This window comes from Notothenia rossii (assembly GCF_949606895.1).
Source record: "Notothenia rossii genome assembly, chromosome: 7".
Taxonomy (NCBI): domain Eukaryota; kingdom Metazoa; phylum Chordata; class Actinopteri; order Perciformes; family Nototheniidae; genus Notothenia; species Notothenia rossii.
This window is the reverse complement of record NC_136905.1, coordinates 79,739,192-79,751,940: the sequence shown is the minus strand read 5'-3', so window position 1 is coordinate 79,751,940 and position 12,749 is coordinate 79,739,192. Positions and strand designations below refer to the sequence as shown.

Genomic DNA, 12,749 nt, shown 5'->3' with positions numbered 1-12,749 from the left:
AAAAGACATACGGGATACTTCTGGTTGAGGGTTAGAGAAGACTTATACCACTCTTATGTCTGTGTGGGTAAATATGAAGCTAACATTGCAGCCAGTTAGCTTAGCTACAGTAAGACTCCGGAAACTAATTGGAGAAGCAAGTCCACTTTTATATCTGCAGGTCATAATAATAATAATAATAATAATAATAATAATAATAATAATAATAATAATAATAATAATAATAATACATTGCATTTATAAAGCGCTTTGCCTGGTGCTCAAAGCGCAATAGCTTCATGTGTACCTTACAAACATTAGAGTACTCTAAGTCTTCTCATCTAGAAAACTCTCCTGGAAGCAAACGTTTTTGCGTGTATACATATTTCAGAATGATAGAAATGAACAAGAATTAGCATGATATAGCATTAGCTGTTTTTGGTGTATGAGTTAAGTGGGATTTCCTAAATAGGATGTTACAATAAAAACTAAAAATGGAACTTAAAAGTTACGTAAAAACCCCAATAATACGGCTAACGTAGAAATCTTTTTTTTGTTTGAATTCGGCTTTCTGGTTTGAGAACAGCTCATAAAACGAGTCATCATGTCTACCTATTAATAAATCTCCGGTCAGTGATGGTCTCTTTCTGGTAAATTGGAATGTACTTATACAGCGCTTTATCCAGTCTTTAAGACCCCTCAAAGCGCTTTACATACTACATGTCATTCACCCATTCACCCCCATTCATACAGAGCAGTGTACCTTACTCTATAGGACCTAACATTCACACCCATTCATACAGAGCAGTGTACCTTACTCTAGGACCTAACATTCACACCCATTCATACAGAGCAGTGTACCTTACTCTAGGACCTAACATTCACACACATTCACACACCGTTGGCCATGCCATCGGGAGCAACTCAGGGTTAAGTATCTTGCCCAAGGATACATCGACATGTTGACTGCATGGGTTGGGATCGAACCCGAAACCTTCTGGTTGAAAGGCGACCACACTCCCTCACAGCCACAGTCGCCCTTGTTTCCAAGGATACAAATGTATTCGGGCGACTTTCTGTAATTATAAAACAATCAAACTAGCAATGAATACAGTATAGTCTAATCACTATACCACCAGAAATTTGACTGCAAATTAAGCAGAAGTGAAGGAAGGCCACTCACCAGCCATTTAGCGAGTAGAGAACACTGTCCGGCTCGACTAAAAGCTGTGATAGCATTTCATCATGAGGGGACATTGTGAGACTAAATGTACCATCAGTGAATCTCTGTAAGCCAGTTTTGCGCAATCACAAATGCAACCACTGTTGAGTGTGTCTTGTTAGCAGTGCATTACGGTGCAATCGTATAACACATCTCCCGTGGACTTCCGCTCACGGGTACCTGTCCTCACTTGCATCCTCTGATTAAACCCGACTACATGAACATACATGCTCACAAGAGACACCTGTGTTCTTTGTGATGGCCACCTGCTGAGAACATCTGGGAACAAATAATTGATTGTCCACACGGGATGGGTTAATGGAAGAATTAAACTGAAGAGTGATGAAGACACAGGTGGAGGAACAGAGAGTAATGGCTCCTATTTATCAGGCTGCATCTTTACTTATTGATAAATGTCCACACCATTACCACCCCACTGTTACTCATCGTGTCTTCTCTCACTCTTTTCTTGCTTTCTCCCATTCTTCATACCATCCTTTATCTGTATCCTGTCATTCTGGCGCACCCTATTTTCCTGTGTTTTTCTTTCCTCTCTCTTGATTTCCTTTTCTCTTGTTCGCCTTACACTGTCCTTCCTTTATCAACGCTTATATTTGTCAATTTCCCCGCCCATTTCCTGCAGCTCATAGCATCAAACATGGAGGGAAAGAGCAGTCCCAGTGAAGTGTTGGTGTGCACCACCAATCCAGACAAACCAGGCCCTCCATCTACCCCCTGTGTCACCGCAGAAACCCCCTACGGATTCACCATCACATGGGGTAAAGATACGCACCAACACACACGTGCACATGCATTAAACATTCTGGGGCGTTGACCAGTGGAAATACACAAAGTCACAGGGAAACATAACCACCAAAAGGGAATTCTTCTTTTAGTTTGAACCCTTTATTTTGATCGTGTAGTCAATTTAAAGACTGCTGAGATACTTAGGATTGCTTTAAAAAGAAAGAAAGCAAAGGTTGGATAGTGTGTACATTTATTATTGGAATAATATAAGAATATAGCTTTAAAATAATCTGGTTTTCATTGGTTTGATTCAAATAAATGTCCAAAGTGTCATTGTTTTTATTAGGTTGTTGCTTTTGTAATCAAAAAGGTCGAGCAGAGCGTATTGCAGAGGAAATGTAGTGATGGATAGTCATTGACAAACTGCTGCCTCTGGAGTGTTATCATGAAACTGAATTAGCAGCCATAAAAGTCCTCATGTCTGCAGCCGTCCATCTGTCCTGCGCTAGTACTGCAGCCTGCCCTTTCTCAAATGCACTGATCTCAATCACCATTTAGATCATTTACTTTACTATAAAAGCTGTAAACACAATGTATTTTTTATGTTAAACAATTGACCTTTAAAGGATGTTTAGTTAGTTGGTATATTAGTGTGATTTGTCCACCAACAACAGCTTGCTTTTTTACTTTTGCTTATTTATTATAACTGTACCACCCGAGGGCGTGCCTCACTGTAATTATCGCTCCAGTGTTGATACAATAAGTATGGAGGAGGCGTGTGGTGCAGTGGGTTGTGCGTTGGAATCAAGGGGTCACAGGTTCAAACCCCACTGCAGTCAGCATGTCGTTGTGTCCCTGGGCAAGACACTTCACCCCAAATTGCTCCTGTGGGGATTGTCCACAGTATTGAGTATGTAAGTGGCTTTGGATAAACGCGTCTAACATGTAATGTAATGTATGAGAAGTGGCACAGCTGAGGAGGTTGCTTCCAGCAGTTCTGATTTACCTACAATCTCAGAATAAATCATTCCCTATAGCACATTATGCTCCAGTTGCTATCACAACAAATGTAAAATGTTTAGTTTTTTCCAAATAGGCCATATACTACGGACGAGGATTAGGGCCACATTAAAAAAAAATTGGGGAGGATTTTAAAAAAAATGTTTATTTTTTGTTCTGAGAAAAAAGTCAGAATTCTTACTTTTTCTCAGAATTCTGACTTTTTTCTCAGAATTCTGACTTTTTCTCAGAATTCTGACTTTTTTCTCAGAATTCTGACTTTTTCTCAGAATTCTGACTTTTTTCTCAGAATTCTGACTTTTTCTCAGAATTCTGACTTTTTTCTCAGAATTCTGACTTTTTTCTCAGAATTCTGACTTTTTTCTCAGAATTCTGACTTTTTCTCAGAATTCTGACTTTTTTCTCAGAATTCTGACTTTAATCTCAGAATTTTGACTTTTTCTCAGAATTCTGACTTTTTTCTCAGAATTCTGACTTTTTCAAAGTTTTTTCTCAGAATTCTGACTTTTTCTCAGAATTCTGACTTTTTTCTCAGAATTCTGACTTTAATCTCAGAATTCTGACTTTTTCTCAGAATTCTGACTTTTTTCTCAGAATTCTGACTTTTTTCTCAGAATTCGGACTTTTTCAAAGTTTTTTCTCAGAATTCGGACTTTTTTCTCAGAATTTGGACTTTTTTCTCAGAATTCTGACTTTTTTCTCAAAACAAAAAAAAAAAGTTTTTCAAATCCTCCCCAAATTTTTTTTAATGTGGCCCTAATCGTCTTCCGTAATATACACATGAAAACAAAACCAAATGAAGCTTTTATTAGCCCCCATACTACTGAAACATGTGCAGTAATTAAATAACTATGCTTTGGCTGAAAGACAGACAATTTGTCACAGTTCCTGACACTTTATGAGATATCCCATAATGTCTTCAGGATTGATGAGGAGGCTAAATGTCATGAAGAGTCTGACGGATGATTTATGAATGTGTTCATCATTTTTCAATTGATGTGTGCTAATACTGAGCCAGTTTCTCTTATTGGATGTCTTTGAAGTGAAGTCATAAATGCCAGCATGCAGATGTTTCACACATATTTCTCTCCTGCTTATGATATTTATAACCCAAACTGAAATGTGCCTTTTTAATCATCCAACAGATCCTCCCCAGGACACCGGAGGCTCAGAGGCTCTAACATACCTGCTAGAGATCTCCGAGGGATGCTCTGAAGGTAGGATCCATATGTCTGAATCTAAAAGTCCATCCATCCATGGGTGCCACTATCCGGCTAATTTGAGTCATTATTCAGTCCATCCTCTTATAAAAGGCTGCTCTAAATGTACCATCCGTCCTCACTCCCCTGTGTTATTTCTCCCTGTGCCTCAATTTCTCTCACTTACTCCCCTAAGAAGACTTGCGTCCTCAATTTACCCTTTGTTAGCATCAATTTAGCATTCAGCATTTTAAGAATTTACCACATAATCCAGGAAACCAAATGTTCTTGTGTTCCTTCAGCAGGGCAAGTGCATAAGTGGTTTAATCTGTATTCATTCAATAATGTCAGAGAAAAACACGTTAGGGTTTTTTGGAGATTAGTGTTGAAAATCAAAGAACAGAAGAATAAATGATAAGTACTCTTGCATTGGTAATGTAAGAAGATCTACAGCAGCAGGTATCTAACCATATGTTCATCTGATTGCTGTCATTCGAGAAATCTGCCCCTGGATTGTCTGCAACTCAAGTCAGTCAGTGGGACTGAATGTGTGGATTTGTCTAGCATGAAAATGTTCAAAGATCAGCTAAGGATCCTTAACTTTGAATTAACCCTGAGAACCTGGCCTCAAATGTATTTGTTAAGTATTTCATATCCATGACTAATACAAATGTCATACTTAGTAATCATTAATAAAAAAGCTTGATCTTTAAAGAGCTCATCGGCCTCATCAGGGTGTGCGTGTCATTTGATCAAATTTGACCTAAAAACCAACTGTCATATTCTTACATCACATTTTCTTTAAGTGTTACCCATCTTTAAACCAGCGAGAAGACCACGGACAAAATACAGAACAACATCTCTAGTGAAATAATATTAAACTTCCTTGCTTTGGTGTTCATGTAGGATTCTATTGCTGACTGTGAAAAATAAGTATTCAGGGCTTTTCAAACTAAAGATACTTTGCAACTATATAGATATATTTTTCACCCACGATTCACCCTCCCCATCTCTGTTTATTTTCTCCATGTCCTCGGTTTTTGTTGTGACCTTTTAAACTGTTGACCTCTCGCTAAATCACACCGGGGGTGAACTCTTGGAACAGCCATGACTAAGCCCGTTTTGGTCGCTGTAAGTTATTACACTATTATGTGTGTATTGTATGCTTCACTGCTCTGAAACAGATGTTAAGCTCAGAGCAGTCAATGAAGTCGTTATTTTGTATCTACTTGAACTCCTCAGTGACCTGTTGTCAGAGTATGTCAATAACGTAGGTGCAGAGTTGGCAACAGTACACACATCCTTTACTCAAGTAGAAGTACAGATACTCCTTTTTAAAAATACTCTGGTGAAAGTAGAAGTACTGACTAAACTTCTTTACTGAAGTAAAAGTAACAAAGTATGAGCTTTGAAATGTACTTAAGTAAAAAGTACCCATAACTAGCAGCTGTTTTAAAGAGTACCTGACCTCCCTTTATATTAATAGAACAATAATGTCATTGTTAGCTAATGAATGTTTCCATGGTGACCAACGTTTTCATTGGTCCCTCTTCTTTAGAGAAGACCAGGAAGTGATGGATACACGGATCGTGTTCAAATCAATAGGCACGCAATGACTCTAAATAATAATGATCACGCCACCAAACACACATTCAGACTAAAGGAACCAGCCTGTTTGGAAAATGTAAGAAGTACTCCACTACTTCCCACCTCTGCTTAGGTGTAAAATCTCTTATGCAGCAAAAGTGAAGTGATTTTGTTTCTGGGTAAATAATTAGATTGACTGCAGCATACAGACAATGCAGCTGGGGATTCTTTGTGTGATGTAATGCTTATGTATGTGACCAGTTGTGTAATTCAGTTTTTGTGTGTGTGTTTGTGTGCGCAGCGAGCCAGTGGGATGTAGCCTACAGTGGTCCAGCAACAGAATGTGTGTGTGAGCGCCTGACACCTGGGACCGACTACCGCCTACGTGTGTGTAGCATCACCACCGGAGGACACAGCCCGGTAAGACACAAACACACAGTCATGCATGCTAACGTTACTTAAGTTAAGAGTAGTGATCTGTTCAACTTCCAGAAAGATTATGGTTCATTTTCAGAAACTTGAGTTAGTAGTTGAGCGGCAGTAATGCACTCAGTGTTACTCATGTTGAAAAAATGTGGGGAAAACCACAATCTGTCCTATGATAATCAACGAAGAACTTTATTCAAGCTGATTTCTAATTCTTCCTCTTTCTTTGTGATTTCCTATGTTTGTCCTGAAGTGTGCTGTTAGTGTTCCGGTCCGTACATTAAGCGTCCCGCCAGGACCTTGCCAACCACCAAGGATTGTGGGCAAAGCCAAACACAAGGAAGTGCAGTTAGAATGGGGTGAGTAGAAACATTCACGTATGCTAGGGCTGCACGATATTCCAAAAAACTGACATTGCGATATTTTTTTAACTATATTTAACCGGATGAAGGATTTTAGTCAAGGACGTCTGGATCTTAACTGGTTGACTCATCACACCTTAAGTCATGATCTAACATGTCATCATAATGCAGGTTGCTTACCCTCAAATAAGGGGGTTCATCTGTGAATGAAGAAGAGTGGGGTCCAGAAGGGATCCAAGAGATTAAACGTATTACATTAAACTATAGGAAGCTTCATCACATTAGGGAATTAACATACGTGACCAAATAGGTCATTTAACTTTTGATTCCACAATTAAAACCTTTTCTGTGCAAATAGCAGCAAAGTAGTGGACATCTTTTAAACAACATTATAAAAATAAAATTAAGAACAGCTAGACACCAGCTCCTTTATGCCGGTTTGAACCTTTCTCATATGGTGTAACACCGGCAAAGGCATCTGAAATAGTTGTTTGCTGTGCATGCAGACTCAGAGCCTGCATGTCACTCCACTCAAGTACCCCTGACATGAGAGCCGCGCGAGTTTTACTTTTGAAGCAAGCAGCAAAATAATTGTAACATGACGTGTTTGAGTTAATTTACCTACTTAATATCGAACGCCCTAAAAAAAAAAAGAAATCGCACATCCCTGCGATCTGAATATCGTGCATGCGCATATCGCGGTTGTCGCCATGACACGGTATATCGTTCAACCCTAGTATGCTTTGGATTGTTTTATGTAAGGCGGCTTAATCACCGTCTGGCAGCTAAATATATTTCCTGGCAAACTCTAAATGAACCTCAGTCAACCATGTTTCAACCTAATTGAGCTCTGATTTAGCTCATTAAATGCCTAACTTAGCCTCATATCTGATGTGACTCTCCTAATGTCAGCTTATTATTGCAGATTAGTACTGTTATCTGTTGGCAGGCAAAAGTATACGCTGATGAAGTTCTTGTTTTAACAAGTGTAATAAACAGCGCGCAGCCCTAATCAGCTCACATTCACACAGCACTCCAGCAATTACTGGCCTCTAGTTGAAGGTCAAACATAATGTATTGGAGGGTTTTCCACACTGTCTTCTTCATTTATTATTTTTACAAAATTGCAACTAAGGGGAAGCAGCTGTGGGAATAATCCCTTGTTGAGGATTCAAAAAAGCCCCTGTTGACCTGATCTGTAAACGCATGACATCAACAAAAATCACAAAACGTATACATCATATCTGTTCAGATGGCTTTTTCTTCAAGCCATCTGATCATAGTTTGATTGTCTCTGTGTCCCTGTAGAATCCCCTGTCACTGAGGGAGTGTGTGAGGAGTGTGTGTTCAGTCTGGAGATGAGCGAGGGGGACGCCAAGCCGGCAGAGGTCTACCATGGGTCAGAGCTGCAATGCACTGTGGGTAGTCTGCTGCCTGGTGCCACATACAGCTTCCGACTGCGGGCTGCCAACGAAGCTGGGGTGAGAAATCTACAGAAACATCAGGAACACGAGAGAAAAACCGTCCACTTGTAATTCATCAGGCACTACCCTGCAATCCACCAAAAATCACTTTCCTGATGTTAGAACCATACACCTCCACAAGTCAGCTTTTCAAAATGAATACAAGTACTTCTTATTTTTCACTTTACAAGCATATAAGTCTCTCTTTAATGGCCAGCACATTGAGTACATTAGCTGTGGAACCACTTTATATGATCCAAATAGATAGATAGATGGATGGATGGACGGACGTACGGACGGACTGACGGACTGACTGACTGACTGACTGACTGACTGACTGACTGACTGACTGACTGACGTACGGACGGACTGACGGACTGACTGACTGACTGACTGACTGACTGACGGACGGACTGACGGACGGACGGACTGACTGACTGACTGATGGACTGACTGACTGACTGATGGACTGACTGATGGACTGACTGACTGACTGACTGACTGACTGACTGACTGACTGACTGACTGACTGACTGACTGACTGACTGACTGACGGGCGGACTGACTGATGGACTGACTGACTGACTGACTGACGTACTTTATTGATCCCAATTTTGGAAATGTTTGCGTTGCAGCAGCAATATTTCCAAATATATATATACATGTGGAAAATATACATGTGGAAATAAAATGTTCCAAAAAGTTCTTCTGGACAAAATTAGAAAAGTTAGAAAAGTGCCGGTCAAAGGTCTTCTTTGTTATTTATTGAGCTTTAAAACAAATTGATATAATTCGACTTTAAACAAACTAATTATAGTAGATTAACTACATTATTCAAAAGTGTACACAGTGCTTGAATTGGAATACAAAAGGTGCCAGTACTCTAAATCTGTTTCAAGTCAATTTATTTATACAGCACAAAAACAAGAAGTTGGCTCAAAGTCATAGTATATCCTATAATGCTGGTGGGTTTGTCTCTTTACTGTATATTTTAGAAAGGCTCACTGTACGTAAACAAAATGACTCAGGGTGCATCTGAGATTAGAGGGGGTGCAGGGGTAAAGTGCTCTTTTTATAAGTGGGGAGTGGATCTAACAGAAGATTTGTTTTTAAATATTGAAGTTAAACTCATTAATCTGTTGCACTTAGAGAGCAAAATGAAGAGATGTCACTTTTGTCTCCTTTGTCTGTCACATAAGTGCCGCGACTGATGCGGTATTGCGCTAAGGGGAAATCATTTTGACCAGACATTTTGACCGGAGAGATTTAGATTTGCCGGTCTTCAGCATATTTTACTGGTAATTACCGACTAACGGGAACTCTGAGCCAGACTCAGACAAACATTTACAGGGCCCGTATGTAAGAGTTCAGACCGCCCCAGATTATTAGCAACAGGCGTTCGGATGCAAACTGTAAGTGTTCCACAGCCCAAGAGGGAACTAGCACTCAGACTGGCTGATTCTAAAACACAACACACACATGATTACAGGAACGACAAACCAAACTAAATAGCAATTACCATAACAGGCAACCCAGTTTGATTTGTTCTGTCTCCTGCTGTTTCTGAGTGTGCTGGTTTCTCTTCTTCTCCTTTAGTTCGGAGTGTCCTCTGAGCCAACCGAGGTGACGACTGCAGCGGGCCCTCCTGGCCAGTGCGGGGCGCCGCTCATCGCTCTCACCAGTAACACCTGCGTAACGCTCAACTGGGAGGTGAGACAAGGACACTTGAGTATTTACAGAGGTGGGAAGTAGTGGAGTACAAATACTTTGTTACTGTACTTAAGTAAATGTTTCTGGTATCAGTACTTTACTCCACTACTTCTTTTTCTGACAACTTTTTACTTTTACTTCTTACAAATACCTGTACTTTCTAAACAGGCTGGTTCCTTTAGTCTGAATGTGTGTTTGGTGGCGTGATCATTATTATTTAGAGTCATTGCGTGCCTATTGATTTGAACACGATCCGTGTATCCATCATTTCCTGGTCTTCTCTAAAGAAGAGGGACCAATGAAAACGTTGTCATGTTGCCGTTGGTCACCATGGAAACATTCATTAGCTAACAATGACATTATTGTTCTATTAATATAAAGGGAGGTCAGGTACTCTTTAAAACAGCTGCTAGTTATGGGTACTTTTTACTTAAGTACATTTCAAAGCCCATACTTCTTTACTTTGACTTGAGTAAAGAAGTTTAGTCAGTGCTTCTAATTTCACCAGAGTATTTTTAAAAAGGAGTATCAGTACTTCTACTTGAGTAAAGGGTGTGTGTGATTTTGCCATCTCTGAGTATTTATCGTTTATTAACTGCTAAGGAAATGTGCTTCTGTGCGTCCATTACTTATCTCCTTTAACACACTGTAGTCCAGAATATCCTTTGAGAATGTAAAGGATATCATTCCATCCCAGAATTCATTAGGGCAGTGGCTTTTAAAGTGACGCACCATTACGCCAAATACATCGAGCTGTCGTAGTTTAAATTGACGCTAAATATAAATTCATAGGAGGTATGATTTTGTGTCAGCCATAAATGCTTCCTATACTGACAGCTATACACCATTGAGTGTGTAACTGTACTAATTTAACGCTAGATCCAGGAGACGGTGTTGTTTATAGCAATCCAACTTATCCTATATGATGTTTCCGAATTAAAAGAAAGTCTCTGGTGTTTTATCATAAATTGAATTGAAAAACCCTTCACTGGCTTCCAGTAACTGCTAGAATCCACTTCAAGACACTGGTACTTGCGTGCCATGCTGTGAATGGATCTGGCCCTTCCTACATCCAGGACATGGTTAAACCGTACACCCCAGCACGTGCACTCCGCTCTGCATCAGCCAAGCAGCTCGCTGCACCCGCACTGCAAGGGGGACCCAAGTTCCCATCAGCAAAAACACGTGGGTTTGCTATCCTGGCTCCAAAATGGTGGAATGAGCTCCCCATTGACATCAGGACAGCAGAAAGCTTACACGTCTTCCGGCGCAGACTGAAAACTCATCTCTTTCGACTCCATTTCGAGCAACAAAATGAAAAAACAAAATAAAAAGCACTTATATATTATCAAAGCACTTATAATAAAGGACTGGCTTATCTAAAGCCAGTTGAGTAGCACTTGAAATGGTTTGGCTCTATAAAACCTGATGTACTTATATGATTCTGTTTTCTTCAAGTTTGTATCTTGTTGTTCGAATGCACTTATTTTAATTCGCTTTGGATAAAAGCGTCAGCTAAATGCAATGTAAAAAAAAAGTATTTATCTGGAAGTATAATCCTCATTTCCCTTAGGCCTGCTTTAATGTGCCCCTATTTACTGTAGTGGGAAGAAGGAGATGTTTTAATTCAATGTGTGTGTGTGTGTGTGTGTGTGTGTGTGTGTGTGTGTGTGTGTGTGTGTGTGTGTGTGTGTGTGTGTGTGTGTGTGTGTGTGTGTGTGTGTGTGTGTGTGTGTGTGTGTGTGTGTGTGTGTGTGTGTGTGTGTGTGTGTGTGTGTGTGTGTGTGTGTGTGTGTGTGTGTGTGTGTGTGTGTGTGTGTGTGTGTGTGTGTGTGTGTGTGTGTGCGCAGAGTCCTGAGGGTTCGGGTACAGACATCTCTGAGTATCGCTTGGAGTGGGCGAGGGAGGAGGATCCCATGGAGCTCATCTACTGCGGAGCCGCCACTCAGTGTGAGCTGTCCGACCTGACGCCTGCCACAGACTTCTGCTGCAGGCTACAGGTAAAGCTCAGACGAATATACATTTTTTTATATTAGACTTTTTCTTTTTAACACATGCAGCTCAAAGTGCAAGTGCTTTACAAAATGGCACATCACATTTAAGAATAAACAACAAGACATTCCCCTCAGATTATTTTTTGTAACTTTACAGGTACATGCACCAAAATATAACATGTTATCAGGTTAATAGACGCAAGGAGGCAAAATGTATGATAATACAAATAAATTAAAGAATGTTTTCTCTCTGACACATAAGACACAAGAGTCGATGCAACAATATAAAACCCCATAAAACAAAGTGAACATATAGGTACAACAGAAATACAAGTAAAAAGATAATAGTAATAAAAAAAATAAAAAAATTATAATAAAGGTTAAACGATGAAGAAAAAAAAGACCAACGTAAAATGAAATATTGCTATTGAAGCATGTTAGATTAATAAAATAAGACAAAATAACATCCTTTAAGACCTATAAAATAAATAAATAAAACGATATAACAAAATACCCACTTATTCACACACAGGCACACACAGGCACACAGGCACACAGGCACACAGATACACACAGGCACACAGGCACACAGGCACACAGATACACACAGGCACACAGGCACACAGAGAAGTTATCTTAGGAAATAAGTAAGCACTATAAAGGACATAAACACAGATGTGAATTCAAATATCCTCCTTGAAAGATGTCAATGTCAATATAAACAGCTGGTGAAACAATACAAATGAAAATGTACATAGATTCCTGTTGTTAAAGGTGGGGTAGGTAAGGATGGAGAAACCACCTCGAGTGCGCTAGAATTTGAAAGTACGCAGCGGAAAAAAATCTACCCTTCCTTCAGACTTCCTTATAGAGCCCCTCCTCCAACACACACGAACGCGCACATGACCAATGAGGGCACGAGATAAGTTTGTGCACAGATGGAAGGCTGACAGGCAGGTAGGCCATCCAGTTACTTTAGCCGGGCCGGCTCAGATGATTGGTCGTGCTTTTTACAGCGCCACGGCTTCCACAGATGATTT

At 40.0% G+C, this 12,749-nt stretch overlaps 1 protein-coding gene across 1 annotated transcript in view; it reads left to right on the top strand.

The window, feature by feature from the left end:
* fndc3ba (fibronectin type III domain containing 3Ba) overlaps positions 1–12,749 on the top strand; it is an 82,637-nt gene that overhangs the window by 48,398 nt on the left and 21,490 nt on the right. The window contains exons 10-16 of the mRNA XM_079692854.1: positions 1,592–1,980; positions 4,114–4,185; positions 6,056–6,174; positions 6,434–6,539; positions 7,851–8,023; positions 9,602–9,715; positions 11,566–11,715. Of these exons, the coding sequence (XP_079548980.1) occupies positions 1,592–1,980; positions 4,114–4,185; positions 6,056–6,174; positions 6,434–6,539; positions 7,851–8,023; positions 9,602–9,715; positions 11,566–11,715 (1,123 nt within the window). The remainder of the gene's footprint in view (positions 1–1,591; positions 1,981–4,113; positions 4,186–6,055; positions 6,175–6,433; positions 6,540–7,850; positions 8,024–9,601; positions 9,716–11,565; positions 11,716–12,749) is intronic.